This window comes from Otolemur garnettii, unplaced genomic scaffold (assembly GCF_000181295.1).
Source record: "Otolemur garnettii isolate 467f Iridium unplaced genomic scaffold, OtoGar3 scaffold00010, whole genome shotgun sequence".
Lineage (NCBI taxonomy): Eukaryota > Metazoa > Chordata > Mammalia > Primates > Galagidae > Otolemur > Otolemur garnettii.
In genome coordinates this window covers 21432337-21451466 of record NW_003852405.1, presented here as the reverse complement: position 1 = coordinate 21451466, position 19130 = coordinate 21432337, and the positions used below count along the sequence as shown (strand labels likewise).

General features: G+C 41.2%; 2 protein-coding genes and 1 non-coding gene across 3 annotated transcripts in view; 2 read left to right on the top strand and 1 right to left on the bottom strand.

The window, feature by feature from the left end:
* SELENOF (selenoprotein F) overlaps window positions 1-13757 on the bottom strand; it is a 25802-nt gene extending 12045 nt beyond the window's left edge. The window contains exons 1-2 of the mRNA XM_003784289.3: window positions 13403-13757; window positions 2281-2448 (exon numbers count right to left, since the gene is read on the bottom strand). Of these exons, the coding sequence (XP_003784337.2) occupies window positions 2281-2448; window positions 13403-13486 (252 nt within the window). The 5' untranslated portion in view covers window positions 13487-13757. The remainder of the gene's footprint in view (window positions 1-2280; window positions 2449-13402) is intronic.
* LOC111723319 lies at window positions 2044-2170 on the top strand. The gene has a single exon (XR_002771890.1). It is a non-coding gene; the product is annotated as a small nucleolar RNA SNORA41 (small nucleolar RNA).
* Window positions 13758-14059: 302 nt separating the features above from the next.
* HS2ST1 (heparan sulfate 2-O-sulfotransferase 1) overlaps window positions 14060-19130 on the top strand; it is a 145145-nt gene continuing 140074 nt past the window's right edge. Inside the window, exon 1 of the mRNA XM_003784177.3 lies at window positions 14060-14547. Within this exon, the coding sequence (XP_003784225.1) occupies window positions 14424-14547 (124 nt within the window). The 5' untranslated portion in view covers window positions 14060-14423. The remainder of the gene's footprint in view (window positions 14548-19130) is intronic.

Sequence of the window (19130 nt, the reverse complement as noted above, 5' to 3'; positions counted from 1 at the left end):
AAAAAAAAAAAAAAAAAAAAAATTCTTGACAAAAAAATATAAAAGTTTATCTCTAGGAAATGATGTTATGCTGATGGTCATGTACACTTTGAAAAAAATATCTGTTAAGATTAATGGTCAGATTGGAATAACAAAAAAGTTGTGTTAAATAATTAACATATCTCTTTTTAGACAGATTTGGGGGTCCTTATAAATAAAATGTGGAAATGAGAGATCTATATTTGTAGTTAGATAATTATAACCAAAGAGTGTTACCAATGGATAAGCGCCAACATGGAGGCAATTCTCTTACTTTTTCAGTTTTAAAAATATGTTTCAAGATATACATATAAGTGAAATATGTGGAAAAGGTTATGTATCTAGCAGCTACCAAGTTCAAATATATTTTCAACATAACTTTAAAAAACAATCACTTTTTCCATCTTGTTCTTACTAAAAATAGCCAGCCCTATTCATGGACAAAAATTCATGAAATACTGCATGCTAAAGGCTGGGAATTCAGAAACATTAAAAATCAGTCCTAGACTTCAAAGAGCATACTTTATTGGGAGAGAAATTAAAGCAAAACGGGGAAGGAAATGGGGAAGGAAAAAAGCAAACAATAGACAGAACATAGTAGTAATCAAGGTATTCCCAAGTGCTCTGGGAATACAGAATTGTAGTTACCATAGTATGAGAGTTGATAGAGGTGGTGGGTAAAGTGGGGGAAATTCTCTGAAGAGGGGACACCGGAGCTAAATCTTTAATACCATCTCAAGTAGAAGTGGTTTATTCTAGTGAGGAATAAAACTGCAACAGCTATCTCCGATAGCCAGGTAAGAACCTCAGAAAATAGGAGGGGATTGCTTACCTATTCTCTGCTCCTACCTCATCTACCTGCTCCCCCGTACACCTTTCTACACAGCTACTGTGGCAGCTAGCAGGCTCTTGCCTTATTTCACAACGGTAGGTGTTAACTGGTTAGAGACCCAACTTGAGCAGTAACAATCTTTGTCTACAATATTTTCAAAACTCCAGTCAGAAGTGGAAAAAAAAAAAGCCATTAATACACAAAAGCAAACACAAAAGAGACCACAAGATCCAGTCAGGCTCTGATTTCTAGCCGCTCCTTCACTCCACGTTGTTGCTCAACTATGGAGACCATGAGTTGAAATATTAACTCTTTTCCCCGAAACCTGGCACCTAAGGTTGTTGGACAAGGAAGTTCAAATATAACAAGATCGATGAGAACAGCTCTACTTGATTGGACTGGGTATATTTATGGTGCCTTCCCTTACATCTTAAGATTTTTTTTTTTTTTGAGACAGTCTCCACACTGTCTCCCTGGATAAGATACTGTGGTGTCACAGCTCACAGCAACCTCAAACTCTTAGGTTCAAGCGATCTTCTTGCCTCAGCCACCCAAGGAGCTGGGATTAAAGGCACCTGCCACAATGCCCCGCTAGTTTTAGAAATGGAGTCTTGCTGTTGCTCAGCTAGTTTTGAACTCCAGAGTTCAAGCAATCCTCCTGCCTCAGCCTCCCAGAGTGCTAGGATTACAGATGTGAGTCACTGCGCCTGGCCCCCTTCAGATTCTAAATATAAAGCTGAGGCTTGGCGCTCGTAGCTCAGTGGTTGGGGCGCTGGCCACATACACCGGGGCTGGCGGGTTGGAAACTTGGCCTAGGCCTGCTAAATAATAATGATAGCTACAACCAAAAAATGTAAAGTTAAGCCTCTCAAATTATTAGTAACAAATGTGTTCATATTCTTTGTTAACCAGATTTAAGTTAAAATTTATTGTCTACAATTATGAGTCAAGCATTATATGCTTTACTCTCAAGTTTCTTTATAACATTATGTTCTTATTACAAATGAACAAAAACACTTCTTTAGCTTTATTTGGCCAAGAGTTAGGAAGACAAGAAAATTATAAGCTCTACACATGTTACAGGGATTCTGCTCTCAATTTCCTTGACAATCATGGTGGAATGAGGTCCTGGTATGGAACCATACTTTTCCTTCCTAATAGACACAGGCAGGAAATCAGTAGTTTTATTAAGCTTCCATAGCTACTGGTCTGCAGCTGTTCTTATATAACAGTTGTGGCATTCCTCTGTGCGAAAGAAACCGTTAACACAGCTAAACACCTTTCTTAGCAAAACAGAAAGTGACAGAAGAAAAAAAAAGAAAAAATGTAAAAGCTAGAGTTTTCTTTACACTTAAGCTGATTAAGCAATTTATATTTTACTTTATCTCAATTAAACCATCCAGTGGAAGAACTACACTAGAAAACAGTACCTTTTTAGTTTCAAATTGAGCTTCCTCCTGACAGCATCCTCTGCAATCAGGATCCAGCTGAAGCAGGTTGAACTGTCCAAGGAGATCACAAGAGCTGCAGAGCAAGTTGCTGGAGAAGCCTAACTCTCTGCACGCCTCAGATGAAAACTCTGCCCCGAGAGCAGACACCTGAAAATAAAAAGTAAGAAATGAAATAGAATTCAATGTTTGCACGATAAAGTTTCCACAAAAAAGGAGAAAATAGACTTGTTAAAAACTAACACTGGACACAAGTTACTGAAATAATTTCATTTGAAGAAAAATTCTTTTTTAAGCTTTATAATCTCATATGAGTCTTTGGTTCCTCTCTCTTCCCACACAAGCTTTTTTTCTTAAAAATCTTTTAGGCCTGGTACAGTAAGTAGCTCACACTTGCAATCCTAGCACTTTGGGAGGCTAAAGTGAGAGGATCCCTTGAGTTCATGACCAGCAAGAACCCATCTCTACTAAAAATACAAAAATTACCTGGCACCTGTAGTTCACGGTATGTATGAGGCCTGACAATTAAGTTCATGAACTCATCCTAGAAAAAATGCAACACTGCTGAATATCACTATTATTTGCCTTCAAAGTTCTCCCGTTGGTAAGCTATGCACCATTCCCAGAGGCTAGTCCACTTCAAAGCAATTTTGGAATTCCTTTTCTGAAATGGCCTTCAGACCTGCCATCGTATTACTCTTCACGTCCTGAATGTTATCAAAAAGTTTTCCTGTCAATATTTTTTCTTTCTTTTTGAAGTTTTTGGCCGGGGCTGGGTTTGAACCCATAGGGCCGGCACCCTAGTCCTTTGAGCCACAGGTGATGCCCCCCTTTCAATATTTTCATTATCTTTGGATAAAGAAAAAAGTCATGAGGGGCCAGATCAGGTATGTAGTGATGATGTTCCAATACAGTTATTTGTTACTGGCTAAAAACTTCCTCCCAGTGCCAGGTGAGCTCTTTGCTTTGTTCATCCGTGAGTTCCTTTGGGCCCATTTTTGAACACCTTTCTCATGCCCAGATTTTCAGTTAAGATTTTCCTGTTTCTCTATTGATGTTTCCTGGGTCTGCTATGCTCTTCAGAGTCAGGTGATGACTTTGGTGCACACCTCTAGGAACCGTTGCAATGGTTTCCTCAGTTCTGCCTATTACTGGCCACCCTGACTTTTCTCTATCAGTGATACTTTCGCTCCCCTCAGAAGAATGTTGAATCCATTTGTACACGGCTCTTCTCTTCATGGCATTATCACCATAAACTTGGACTAACATGTCCCTAATTTCACTTCCACTCTCGTCAAGTTTAACAAGAAATTTAATGTTTGTTCGTTGCTCTAATTCAAGCTCTGACATTCTTAAGATGGCACACAAAAACATGTAACAATAACGTACACCACTCAGCAAGACATTGCCACGTGAGACACTGATATACCAGGGTTATGTAACCTTACAGTGCTGCCAATGTATAAGTGCATGGTAGCAAGCCTGAGAGCTCGTCAGACCTTGTAACATTTCATTAATCATTTATTTTTGAAAAGGAATTCTCTTGTAAGAAAAAATAATGCCCACTATAAGAACTTAGGCCCTGTTCATATGGGTCTATGGACTAACAGTCATTGTGGAATCTGTTTGCACTCTCATCCAGCAGGGGAAGGGATAAGAAAAAAGGGATGGTGTGGGAGAAGGCAAGAACACATCATAAATGAAACTCCTGGCTTTAGGTACTAGCTCCACCACTTATAAGATGTGTGATCCTGGGCAAGGTATCCTCCCTAAGCTTTAATTTCCTCACTTATAAAGCAAGGAGTAGTATTACCTATATAAAACAGACTGCCACGAAGATTAAATGAAATGACTTGTAAAGTAACCAATCAGAATGACTGACAAAGGCAGGCTTTCAAAACTATTCTTTCCCTTGCCCATTTTTCTTTCACACCTCAGAGAATACGGTATACCTTTATTTGTCTACGGTCAATCCCTCCATCTAAGATTTGGATTCTATCTTCTCTCACCTCCACAGAGATTTCATTTCATCAGTAACACAATCCATCAGTATAGTCAAGCCCAATGGTTCTAACTGATCTTTCCACATTCTGTCATTTCTGAGTTGTTACTGTAGCCTGGTTTCTGATTCTACTACTCCACGAAATTTGCCAAAACCCCCCAAATGCAAAGGCATTCCAAATTGTTCTGCCTTCGCTGCTCCTTCCAGAGGCTTGTCACCCACTCCCTTTCTCTTTCATGCATCTCTTAATGCCACTGCTTCCCACAGTTCTGTTTTTGGTTCTCTCTTAGCTTTACATACTTTTCGTGGACAACTGCATCTTTATCTGTGGCTTCAGGGACTGATTTCTTGAAAAGGCTCAATATTTTTTCTTGAATGCCAAGCTTCCAAAGCTAACAAGCCACTTGATGTCTCATTTAGATGCTGCATATGCAGTGAAAATTCAAAATCTCCCACGTGAAACTTATCTTTTCCCCTTAAATCCATCCCTCCTAAAGTATTCAATACCTTTGTAAAAAGGTACCATTTCCCTGACCAGTTAGTTGTCCAAGCCAGTCACCCTGCATACCACACCCTTCACAATTTGTACAACCAATTATTAACACACTTTTCAATTCTATCTGAGGTTCTCAAGTCTTTCCTTCCTCAGTGGTTTAATGCTCGCTCACTGCCAGCGTAGCTACCTCTCATTTCCTCAACTGCATTCTATTTTCCAGCTTTAAGGAATTCTGATAGTACTCTGAAGTATAAAACTACTGACACACCTTTGCTCATACTTTTTAAGTCAAAGGTCCACCCCAGCCCAGTTAATGCCTACTTATTTCCAACCACTTGATCAGTACCAGTCTTATAGAAAGCCATCTCAGAAAAAGAAAGAGCTTAACCGTTAGCCATAGTACTTTTCTTCTCTGAGAAAATTTCTACACAGCTATGAAACCCTACTACTTGTGACACTGTACTATGTAAATCTAGGATTGTCTGACTCCCCAACAATATTATGAGCTCTAGTGAGGGCAAGCACGAAGTTGTTTCTCTGTAGTTCCAGCACTAGTGCTAGTTTTTACATTTGTTGAATAAATGAATAGGTTAAAACCACAGTCTCACATAGGGGGACTTTTAGATTATTTTATGATAAATGATTGATCTTCTACAAGGGTCTGCAAAATTTATGCAAAGGGCCAGATAATAACTACGTTAGACTTTGGAGGCTATGTGGTTTCTGTCACAACTACTTAATGCAAAAGCAGTCATTGGCAATACAGAAATGAATGAATGTATCCAATAAAACATTTACAAAAACAGGGTTGACCCATCAACTGTAGTCTGTCAATCTTCTCCTAATCTTATCTATCTAGTAGATTAAAATCCAGTGTTGCTCCCAAAGGAAAAAAAAATTTTGAGTATTGCTCTCATGCTTACTCCAAATGCTGATCATCCCATTTGATACTTTTTACAACTTCTACCCCATCTCTCTCTGTAATAAACTGAAATGTATTTAATCTTAAAATAGATCAAATATCCCAGCATAGTGGAAGGGGCCTACGTGTGTTTGATCTCTCTAGTTTAACTATAAGATATTTGTTATTGTACTAGCTCTTTGGGCAATTTCTCCTCTAGTAAAGTGACTTGCTTAATTTGAAAATCAAGTCTAGCAATGGGGCAGATTATATTTCCCACGTGTCTGCATCAATACATACACATCATCCCACACACTCGTTTTACAATGTGACTGGTAGTCCTCCACTGAGAAGTGGGGTCTATGTCCCCTTGCCCTGAATCTAGGCAGGCGCTGTGACAGTTCTCCTCTATGCTATGAAGAAGCCTAAACTAGAGACAATGTGCAAATGACCACGTGGAGAGCAACTGAAGCCTCCAGCTAACAACCAACTACTTAGACATGTGAGCAAAGTGCCTTCAGATTGCAGGCGGCAGTCTTTCACTTGTGGTCTGGGACAACACAGAACCCTGCTGTGCCCTTATGAATTGCTGAACCACAGAACATAGAAACAAAATACACAATTATTTCACATCACTAAATTTTAGGGTAATTTTGTTGTGCAGACATAGTAATAAAAGTGCAACAAAAGTGAAATCACTTTGAAAACTGTGAACTGCTTAACAAATCTAAGAAATTGTTACTTAAATTTGTTTAACAGAGAATCTCAAATGTGTAACATGCACTATTTGGTTTTATTCTTTCATTTACCAAGCACCTACTCATAGGTGGCATGAATAGGCAAAACATGTATTTTGAACTCTTAAGACGTCATGATTCAAATGCCAGCACAGAGCAACTTAACTTTTGATCATGAATAATTATCACTTATCTCATGTTTTGAGGCTGAAAGCAGCAAATGTACAGGAAGCATCTACCGGTAGTATCCTGCTCACTACACGGTCGTATTTAATGTATGTCGGTATTGTTCCCACCTACCACTATGAAAGCACACCTAAAAACTACAAAACATGATGTAAGTGTTTTAATCATGACATTAGACATAGGAAAAAGGTTAAGTGCACGGGAGATGTTAGGTTTCTTGAGTGTCATGAATGAACTACTTTTTTCTAGCTATTCTGTCATTGGTTTTGTAGATTCAAGGTTTTAAAGACTTTAGGACCCATTTTTAAGCACAAATGCCTACTGTTAATTAATACAGAAGAGTTCTAAATTATGCCTAACATATTTTTAATGCCAAAAAGTAACTGAATAACATTTACATTTGCACATTAAGACCAAACATTAAATTTTAAACTAATTAGTCACACCTGTAAGAATGAAACAGAGTCTAACAATAGGGTTCCTGATGGGGATAACCATTTAACTTTCCTTCAAAGTGGGACTGACAAACTAGGAGATTCCATTCCATTCTTCTCCAGGCATTATCGTTTTACTGTTCTAATATGGATGATTTCCTTGTAGACGAGGGCTGGCAGCAGTTGGATCAACTGTATTGTACCATTAATTTTTCAGGTAAAAGTCTGGCATTGCTATCCATATTATACTTATATCTACATATTATACAAGTGGCCTCTAGTCTTTACTTTCAGGAAACTCATGTTTTTCATGTAATTCTCAACAAATTTCAAATTTTAGACAAAAATGAATAGATGGGCTTATAGAATGAACCCTCATAAAAATGAATACCAGAAACATGGACAATAAAGCAAGCACCACATATTTTGCTAAGCAGTTTACATTTAATCTTAAACTACTCTATGTAATAGGAACTATTATAATTTGTCTAAGATCACACAGCAAATAGGTGGGAGCATTAAGATTTTTAATCCTGATCTGCCCTCAAAACCCCTAACCACTGTTATTGACTACCATATTTCACAGAATCCAGGAGAAACCATTATTATATGTACTTCCAAGAATAAGAAAAATTATGACAATTACAATTGTGTGACCCGTCCATTGTGAGACTCAGTGAGGTATCAACATGTGAAGAAATGGGGCTGGGGAGAGTATCTCAGAATCAGTGACAGACAGTATCATTCTATACTGCTTTCCAGTACAGTACTTTTCTGAATGAGGAAATATACATGATCTGAATGAAGGATCAAATATCACTTACTCTGGGGACTTTTTGTAAACAGCTCCCTTATGCTATACTAAAGCATTACTTTTCTAATGTTTAAGCATACTCAGAATGTATTTTCAGATTAAATTACTTTATATCCTCCCAGTTGCCACCTCATGGAAATGCTGATAACTGTGCATTGCCATTAACTTGAAATTACAGCTATTCAGAGGTATAAACAATGATAACAACTTAACTTGTCTAGTCTAAGGAGTCAGAAGTGTGAATTAAAAAAATATGAGCCACAGCAGCACCTCAATCTCAAGGTGTGAAGAAATCGTTCCCTTATCCCCGTTTTATTCACATGCTAGGTTCCAAACATTTGGCTAATTTTCACTACTGCCAACTACTTATTCCATCTGGTCTTTCCTTTGGCTAACTGTGAAATTCAGGAGTTTTTCTAACTTCTTACTGTTTTTCCAACAATTGTCCATACTCCTTTTCATTTTCAACATTTCTCTTGCCTTTTTTTTTTTTTTTTGAGACAGAATTTTAAGCTGTCACCCTGGGTAGAGTGCCAAGGCATCACAGCTCACGGCAACCTCAAACTCTTGGGCATAGTGGTTCTCTTGTCTCAGCCTCCCGAGTAGCTGGGACTACAGGCGCCGGTCACAACCTGGCTCTTTTTTGGTTGCAGTTGTCATTGTTGCTTAGGCAGGCCCGGGCCGGGATCGAACCCACCAGCTTCGGCATATGTGGCCAGCGCCCTACTCACTGAGCTATGGGTGCCAGGCCCTTGCTTGCTTTTCTTAAAAAACATTAGTACTACTGTGAAACCAATTTACAATCACTCACACAAGCATATGGTAAATGAAACACAACTATAGCCTAGGATGAAGGAGGGAAGGGAGCTCCACACCTAAGGAGCATATTGCAAGTACAACTTGGACCTATCAGGTGTAGAACACAAAGGTCTTAATCCTGTAATTGGGTAAAAGAGGTGAAGGCTATGTTGTTTAGTAGGATGTAAGCACTCCAATTTGTACAAATAATCAACACACTGAATCCCATAATGGCATAAATGTATTTATAATCCATGTACAATGACTTAATAAAAAAAATACTACAAACCCCCCCCCCCCATTAGTGACTACATAAGAGACAGGAATAAACTTTAGGGAAGTTAATTAAAAGTTTAATAAGGGCAAAGTGGCTCATGCCTATAATCCCAGCATTCTGGGAGGCTGAGGTGGGTGGACTGCTTAAGCTCAGGAGTTTGAGATCAGCCTGACCAAGAGTGAGACAGGTCTCTATTAAAAGTAGAAAAATTAGCCCAGAGTTGTGGCAGGTGCCTATAGTCCCAGCTACTTGGGAGGCTGAGACAAGAGGACTGCTTGAGCCCAAGAATTTGAGGTTGCTGTGAGATATGATGCCATGGCACCCTAGTCAGGGTGACAGAATGAGACTGTCTCAAAAAAAAAAAAAAAAAAGTTTAATAAGGATGAATTTTCCAGAACTCTTTCTTTTTCCTGAGCCACTCTGTATTTTTGGGAGTGGGTGAGGTTTATCACTGCTCTACACAAAATGCAGTTATCCTGATGACTCCAATGGCACGGAGCAACATAAATGAACTTGGAGGAGGCCATTTATACCTCAGAGGGATTTAAATGAACCAATACATATGAGGCACAATTAAAACAAATATGAAAGAAAAATGGTCCCTGCATTCCCTTTGGTTTCATTCTAATTAGCACAGGGGCAGGAGGAGTGGAAGGACAGGCATAGACATATACATGCATACGCACATGTGTACATGCACACAAACACAGCTGTGATTGGTTAAGACCGTGTGGATCGGTGTAATACAGCCTAAAGATGACAGAATATGTAACAGTGAAATCATATCCGACTTTGCAGTCTGGAAGGGGGATGTGGGTTAAGCTTTGCACTCTCTCTGAACAAGAAGGAACTAAAGAAACTAAAATCAAGAGTAAATTAACTTGCCTTAGAGTGTGGTCAGTTATTAGAAGTTAAAATTAGATGATAGATTTTCTTAAAGTTTAGTGCGTTTTTCACTGCTACACAATGTCATGAACATGATTCAGTAGGCAGAGAGAGCGGGTCTATGCATGATGGCTGTCTGGTGGGAATATCTGAGCAGGATGCTGTGGTGGTGGCTTATCACCTAGCAGTTTTACTTGATGGCTTACTGTGTATAAATTAGCATATGACTTATCTTGTGGGGGGTCACACTCAAAAAAGAATAAGTTGATTCCTGTCCTCAAATGGTTTTAGTCTGTACTTACTGGTGAGAGCTGTACAGTTAACTAGGACATTTTTGAATCATATTTAAGGCAGAGTCCAAGCATGTGTATTTTATTTTAACTTCCCCTCTCCCCCATAAGTCTCATACACACCTCCACTTGGGATCAATTACAAGGTAATTCTGAACACCATGTTCAAAGCCCTGCTGAACGATAACATATATGTGAAATATAGTAAAACAAGTGATGCCAATTCTCTACCTCTACCTTTTGGTCTCTCACTTAGGGACAATGTTGGAAACAAGCCTGGACAACGAAGTGCCTTGTTAAGGAATGGTAAGGAGGATGACCTCACTTTAAAAGCAACAAGAGGCCACCAAAGAGTTTTCATCATGAAAGATCGAAGGTTTAGAAAAACCATTCTGGATATACCACAGAGACTGGATTAGAAAGGAAGAAAATGGGGATACCAGTTAAGAAAGCTGTTGTGGTAATTCTAGGCAAGCAAAGACACTGGTCTGAATTTAAGTACTAACTGTAGAAATAAGAGTTAAATGGACTGGCTTGTAGAGTTTTAAGGGTTAAATGACTAAATTCAGAGAATCAAAGGAAAAATTTATTTATTTTTTAATTAAAAAAATTTTTTTTTGTTTGCTGCAGTTTGGCTGAGGCTGGGTTAGAATCTGCCAACCTCAGAATATGGGGCTGGCACCCTACTCATTGAGTCACAGGAGCTGCCCCAAGGAAAAATCATTTAACATGGCTAATTTCTGGCTTAGGTCACTGGGAAGCCAGCAAAGCTAACCATTTAGATTCTGAATATAGACAGAAACAATTCAAAGGGTGAACTAGGAGGCTGTTCTTTCTTTTATTTTTTTTTTTTGAGACAGAGTTTCATTATGTTGCCCTCGGTAGAGTACCATGGCATTACAGCTCACAGCAACCTCAAACTCTTGGGCCTAAAGCAATTCTCTTGCTTCAGCCTCCCAAGCAGCTGGGAGAACAGGCATCTGCCACAACGCCTGGCCATTTTTTTGTTGCAGCTGTTTAGCTGGTCTGAGCCGGCCTTGAACCTGCCACCGTTGGTGTATGTGGCTGCCCTATAAACACTGTGCTATAGGCACCATGCCTGAGGCTGTTATTTCTAAGGAGAAAAATATTCTAGGTCTGAACAAGGGACTAACAATAAGTGGAGGGATCAGAGAGATATTTAGAAGCAAAAGCAGTAAGATTTATTAACTGCCTGGATGTGAGATATGTAAGGAAAGGAAAAAGTTAAAAATGACACCCAAGTTTCTGGCTTAAATTCTATGGATGGTTGCTGTGGTATAAATACTGGTACGCATACTTCTTTGTAATGTGATCTGTCACTCTTCCCATGTAGAGATGGACTCTCTTTCTTCATTCCTCAAATGTAGATTGGTCTTGTGACTTGCTTTGACAAATATTTGGTAGAAGTAATATGTATAATTTCCCAGGCATGGCTTTAGGAGGCTTGTGGCTTTTGTTCTTTTGGAGTGTTGCCCTGAGACGCCTATGAAAAGAAGTTGGTCTAGGCTATTAGAGGATGAGTGTGGACACTTGAAGAGGAACCAAGTCACCCCCAGCTAATAGCACCAATTATAAATAGTGGTGCCCTTGGCCTTTCGGTTTAGTGCAGCAGTTCTCCATCTGTGGGTTGTGACCCACAGGAAGACTATTAAAGGGCTGCAGCATTAGGAAGGTTGAGAACCACTGGTTTAGTTGACCTACTAGCTCAACATAATGCATGATGAGACCTGAGGAAATCAACAGAGGACTGCCCTACTGACCCACAGAATTACGATAAATCACTGTTGTTTTAATTTTTGAGATGGTTTAACAATCACAGACAACTGAAGATCAAAGAGATCGGTAGATCAGAAGACAACCTGAAAAACTATTTACCCTTCCATAGTGGTTATGGTGAACTCATATGACCTAAGATGTGCAAAAAAGTTACCTAGGAGTAGAAAGTTTAGAGAGGAGTGTTCCAGTAATATCTAAGGCACCAAATGTGGGACAAAGTGCTAGAATGTTACAGAAGTGAAGCATATATTTAAACTAGCAAAAGCAAACAGGCAGGGTGCTTTACAACTACTGATGAAAGAGTGTTTACAGAGGCCTGCCACGTAAGCCCTACCCTCCCTTCCCCTTTTTGGACACATTTATTAAACCAGTTCCCCTAGAAGAAAACTTTTCAACAGGCTCGGTAGAGAATAACCTGAAGAATCAAGAAATGTAAAAGGTCCCAACACAGTGCCTAAAATTCTATTATTCATACAAGAAAACATGGATTGCAAACTTCTTAGAAGTTGGCCACTATCTAGCTGCTTTGTGAATGAACAGAAAAATAAGTCAAGGTTAGGCTTTTCCCATTCAAGGATTAAGACCTCGTCTATTCTGCTAATGGGAGAAAAGAAAAAACGAAATTAAAAAAACAATTATCAGCCCTGTAGCTCAGTGGGTAGGGCGCCGGCCACATACACCGAGGCTGGCGGGTTCGAACCCTGCCTGGGCCAGCTAAAACAACAATGGCACCACCACCACCACCAACAAAAGAAGGAGGTTGCGGCGGACGCCTGGAGGCTGGGGCAAGAGAATCGCTTAGCCCAAGAGTTTGAGGTTGCTGTGAGCTCCACGGCACTCTACCCAGGGCGACAGCTTGAGACTCTGTCTCAAAACACACACACACACAAACACTGACCAATTTTAAGCATTTAAAAATCAATTTCAAAAATAAACTATGCTTTGGAACACAACAAGATTGTTTAAAACCACAAATTGCACTTAAGTGCACACAGCGGTTAAGTGAATGCCAGAGAAGTAGAGGTAAGAGGATAACAGTGTAGTAAAAAGAAAGAGAGAGAGAGAGATATGTAAACATGAATTGTTCACCTGGACAATACATTAGAGGATTTTCTCTAAGATGTGGAAGTCTTGTCTTCAGGAACGGTAGTGCTTTGCATTTCCGCCCGTTTAAAAAACACTTTCACTCTTTGCCAAGCTTTACTGCCCCGCCCTAAGTGTGATTTACTCATTGTTCTTAGCTGGAGCTGTATACCCAAGAACAATCTAAAGTGTGGAAAAGACTGCTGCTAGAAACCCAAGGCGGGGAAGGAGAAGCATCAACCGAGATATTGAAGCCACGTCGCATTCCAGTCCCAGTAGTCCCTAAGGAAGCCCAGTCTTCCCACCCACTTCAAATGTGGCTCCCAAACAGGACCAAATGTTCCGTTTTCCTCAGCTGAAATCCTACTTGCCCTGAGGCAGCAGCGAAGGTTATCTACACTCACCGCCTGAAGTACAGTCGCCAACAGCAGTCGCAGCCCAAACGCCGGAACAAGCCAAGGGCCTTGCCCAACCGCCATCGTTCCCATCTTCTGTAGGTTTGTGGCTGCCCAGAGGACCCCTCAGCTAGGGGCGTCCACTCCAGAGCCTGATCCAAAACAGGCCGCTAAAGGCCGCTGCCATCAAACCTCTTGTTTTGCAGAGATGGGTATAAACTAAAGGCATATGAAAGCTTAAAGGTGATGAGAAATAAAGACAGTCGCTGGGCGCTTTTGGTTACCCAAAGCAGGCACTTTCCTAAGCCCCCTTTTCTTTGCTACTCAGGGCGCCTTTCTTTCATTCACGACACTTCGTCAAGCAGCCAAGGAGCTCCGCCTCCTCCAATTTCTGCCCTGCCTTCTTCTCCAAGTTTACCCAATCGACTGCCGGCTTTGTAGAGCCCTGTGGCAGAAGAAACCAACCGTAAGCCGAACTGAGAGCGAAGAGCAGGGTCTTAGGGCCAATAAGCACCGTCGAACAGGGAGATGGGGGAGGAGTCTCTGGTTGCCGAGCAGCGTACGTGGATGCGTGCGCGTGGTGGCGGAGGGGGATGGGTGGGGGCGGGGCTGAGGGCGGCGCAGCCGCAGCTGCAGCACTGGTGGAGAAGCGCGCCGCCGCGAGTGAAGGAGGGAGGGAAGGAAGGAAGAGAGGGAGGCGGGCAGGCTGGCGGGCGCGGGGGTCGGGAACTGAGGCAGTAGAGGGAGGTGAAAGCCCGGCAGCCGCTTCGCGCTGTTTGCTGCGCGGGCTTTTGGAGGGGGCGGCCGTAGACTCGGCTGAGGAGAGGAGGGCACCGGCGGCGTTGGTGCTAGCGCCTGGGGGCGGGGGACCAGAGAGGCGAGAAGGGGGGTCGCTGCGGTGGTTCTCGCTATCGCGCTCTCTTTCCTTGCCTCTCTCCCGGCTCGGTGGGCTCCTCCCGGCGTCTCTCTCGCCTCCGGGGCCCCGCTCCCCGCCCCCCGCGGTATGTCTTGATCCCGAGCAGCGGGTTTCATGGGGCTCCTCAGGATTATGATGCCGCCCAAGTTGCAGCTGCTGGCGGTGGTGGCCTTCGCCGTGGCGATGCTCTTCTTGGAAAACCAGATCCAGAACCTGGAGGAGTCCCGGTCGAAGCTAGGTGAGGAGCCGAAGTGCGCGGGGCTGAGTAGTGTGGAAGGGGCCGGGCCAGGGACGCACTGCAGCCGGAGCAAGTGGGCGTTTGTCTAACCTGGGGTCTGGGTCTGGGGCTGAGAGAGGTGACGAAGAGCTGGGACCGAGGGGCACAAGCTCCGAGAAGAGGGAATGGGGGCGAATTAGGCTCGTGTGGCGTGCTGGTCTTGCGAGGTCACGGGGCAGAGAGGTTGGGCTTCCCGGAGACCAAGGGTTGCCCCGAAGTAGGTATTCCGCGGGGAAAGAGCTGGGGAAGACCGAACTCAGTGGGGAGCGGGAGCCGGAGGATATGGAAGCGCTCAGCCTCGCGCGTTCCCTAAAAGTCGTACGGAAAGCCCTGGCGATGTCAGGCGAGGGGTATTCTAATTTGGGTACCTGGGTACTGGTTCTTTGGAGGGGATGGAGGGGCTCGCGAGAGGATAGATGCTCAGAAATGGAAGGGAGAGCCGGGAATGATAGGGAGTAAAAAGAAAGATGCTGTAGTGAGTTGCACTCTTGTGCTGGGGGCAGCAAGGGATTTTACAACTGACAGTTCAGGTAAGCTGGCCAGGCAGGACAGGAAGGCAAGTAAAGCTTCCACGGAGTTCGTAAACGAGGCATGTGGGATTTAAATTCTTCTGGTGGCGTTAAACTGATTAATTGGGGCTTCCGAATAAGGATGTGTATATGCGCTCCTTCGCAGCAATGTTGATGTAGTGAATTTAATAGAGGAGGGAACGTCGAAGGGGAGTTAAAGTGAGGGCTACGTTTGTCAAAGGAAAAATATAGCGATGTGGAAAGTTAATCATATGGTTTAAGTACGTTAATGAGTTGACATGCTTTAATGGGTGAAGGGGTCCGAAGTACAAATAGTTGGAGTGTGAAGTTGTGAAAGACTAGGAAAAAGCACAGATACTAAGTACTTTCGGATTAGTAGGGAACTTTGGCGTTTGGAAGAGCTCAGGGTGGAAGGGGGTGTTAAAAGAATTGGCAGCGATAAGTTTTTGATTTAAAAATGTACATGGCACTTAATCAGCTCAAGAGGCTGTAATTTAAATACGGAAAAGTAATATGAAGTGTCTCTGTTGTAGCCACATTCACCTCAGCATCACTTTAAATGCCTTTTGAGAAGCAAGCAAGCAAAAAAATAAATACCTTCAGCAGTATAATTTACAACAGCTAGATGCTTCAGTGAGAGTGATGATTAATTTTTAGGAAAAATGTACCAGAAAGTAATTAGTAATTAATATAGTAGCTGACTATTTTGATAGACTTTGCAAAAGCCTTGACTTTTAGAGGGTGGTGTATCAAAGAGCATCGAATAAATCTGAAATGCAACTGAAGTTGATAAGTAGCTGAAGATACCTTGTAGAGCTAAAGTCCTCAACTCTGAGATAAAATTTGAAGAGCTGTCCAATTTACCATGATTTTATTAATATGTGTCTTCTAGGGTAGAAAAAAATGTTCTCTTTCAATATTGAAGGGTAGCCAGTAAGGTTTGTCTGTTCATTTGGGTCTATGTAGCAGCATTCAGGGTCACATTCTGGCTCAATGATCCTGCATTACAGAAAAAGTGACTCCTCTTAAAGGAAGTTGAAAGGTATGTTAAAATAAAATTTGTATTTTATAGTATTGCTTTTTGGAATTCTCTGGAGTTGATTTCTAAGATGCATTACAATGGGTTAAAATGACCCAAATATTTGATTTTCCTCCTTGCCTAATATTGTTTCCCATGATTCTTGAAAATGATTTCCATGGACACGACCTGAATTATTTTAAAATAAAAGTTATCTGAAGATGTAGAATGCCACAGGTAGAACATAACATGCTTTCCTGTGTTTTTCTTCTTTTTATAAGAAAGAAAATTTCCTTCAGAAATAATACATAATAAAATAATTCCTTGAGCAGCAGTAAATATGTGTCAAAATAAATAATTCTCAAATGGATTCAAGAAAAAGCCTCAAATGAAAAACACTTGAAGTATTTTGCAAAAACAAATACTTCGCAAAATCATGGCAAATAAATATAAGCTTACATCAGCATTCTTTTTTTTTTTTTTTTTAGTCTTACAAGGGCCAGGTGTGGTGGCTCTTGCCTGTAATCCTAGCATAAGGGAGGTAGAGGGAGAAGGAGTGCTTGAGATTAGGAGTTTGGGACCAGGCTGAGCAACATAGCAAGGAACTATGTAATCCTAGCAAGGAACCTTCCCCCTTAAGTCCCCCCCAAAAAAAGAAACCCAGAAAAATTAACCAGGCATTGCACTACTGTAGTCCCTGCTAGTCCAGAGGCTGAGGCAGGCAGGTTGCTTGAGCCTGAGTTTGAGGCTGCTGTTAGCTATGATGACACCATTGCACTATAGACTAGGCAACAGAGTGAGACCCAGTCTCCAAAAAAAAAAAAAAAAAAAAAAAATCTTATAAAAGGCATTAGTCTGTCCCCTTAGAAAAGAAAGGTAGAAGGGCGGTGCCTGTGGCTCAGTGAGTAGGACACCGGCCCCATATACTGAGGGTGGCAGGTTTGAACCCCGCCCCTGCCAAACAGCAACAACAATAACAAAAATAGCTCGGTGTTGTGGCGGGCGCCTGTAGTCCTAGCTATTTGGGAGGCTAAGGCAAGAGAATTGCCTAAGCCCAAGAGCTGGAGGTTGCTGTGAGCTGTGACCCACGGCATTCTACCGAGGGCAACAAAGTGAGACTGTCTCTAGGAAAAAAGAGGTAGAAGTCTTACTTATTTATGAGGCAGGGTCTCACTTTGTTGCCCAGGCTGACCTTAAGCTTCTGGGAAGCTGAGGGAAACAATCTTTCCTTTTCTTGAACTGCTGATGTGCACCATCACGTTGGCTAATTTTTATCTTTTTGGAGATGGAGTCTCCCTATATTGTCCGGACAGATCTCAAACTTGGGGCCTCAGTCAGTCCGGCTTCAGCCTCCAGAGTAGCTGGGACTACATATGCGCACCACTGTTCCAGGGAGAAAGCTTATTTTGACAGCCAGCTTCTATATTAGCCACTTTTCATCTGTGATGCTTTTCCAAAAATACCATAGAGAACTATTTTTGCAGATGCAGAAACAGGCTCAGAGGTTATAGCTTGCTCAAGACCAACACCACTCATGAGTGGCAAGCCAGGATTGGAACCCATATTTGATTACAAATCCCGTGCTCCTTTAATTATATCGGGCTGCTTGAGACTTTATATTGACATTACACTAAGATTTAGAAGTTTGAGTAGAATTTTTAAATTGTAATATCAATGTTTAATTGCATTTATTGGTAAGAATGAATATCATTCTGAGAAAATTCAATTTCTAATACAGGAATTGGGTTGTAATGTCTTCCCTTTGTTTATATTTATATAATGAGCATGATTATATTACCCAATGAAAATATATAACTAATTGCTATTATAGGAAGAAAATATGATTGTTTCCTATAAGTGTACAATCACAACATTGAAAACCATTTTTATTTTGGCATTAAAAAACTGTTAAATATTTTTCCCTTTAACATGATTTGTTATTATCCTTTCCATTGTAGAAGATTCCAAAGGAGTATATTGTCTGATAATGCCATTAGTGTACTTTGAGAGTACAGTATTTTGAGAGACGTCTAATATAGTTATAGATATATTCAGAACCAAAGTGTTCATTGATGACCTGAGAAATTCAGTATCTAGGAGTTTAAAAATACAAAACCCCTAATACTGCATAATATAGTTTTCTTTTTTCTTGTTTAACAGTTACGGAATCATGGTATGCATATTGCTTTGCAGTTTGCTTTTTTATTTATTGAACATCATGGACATCTTTCCAGGAAGTTAGCACATGGACACTTGACTTATTCTAAATAATAGCTGTATAATGTTCCACAATATGCATGTATTATGAGTTATTAAGGCATTGTGTTCATAAGGGATATTAGGTTGTTTCCTCACCCCTCCTGTTTACTTATTATTTTTAAAAATTTTTTAGAGACAGAGTCTCACTTTATTGCCCTCCGTAGAGTGCATGGCTTCACTATCTACGGGGATAGCTCACAGCAACCTCCAAGTCCTGGGCTTAGGCGATTCTCTTGCCTCAGCCTCCCAAATAGCTAGGACTACAGGCGCCTGCCACAATGCCCAGCTATTTTTTTGTTGCAGTTTGGCCGGGGCTGGGTTTCAACCCACTACCCTTGGTATATGGGGCCAGCGCCCTATCAGCTGAGCCACAGGCACCTCCCCATTTACTTATTGTTTTACTGTTTATTTCTTTTCTTGGTATTATAAACAGTGTTATAAGAAACATCCTTATATGTCTATTTAACACATTATATGTTGATGTCATTTCTTTACTAGGGTAAATTATATATGGAATTGTAATAAAGGGTATACATATCTTATAATTTAACAGATTTTAAAATCTGTTCCTTTCCAAAATTTTTCTGGGTTTGTGTTTGTTTGTTTGTTTGTTTGTTTTGAGACAGAGTCTCAAGCTGTCGCCCAGGGTAGAGTGCTGTGGCAACATTGCTCACAGCAACCTCCAATTCTTGGGCTCAAAAGATCCTATTGCCTCAGTTTTTACTTTTTTTTTTTTT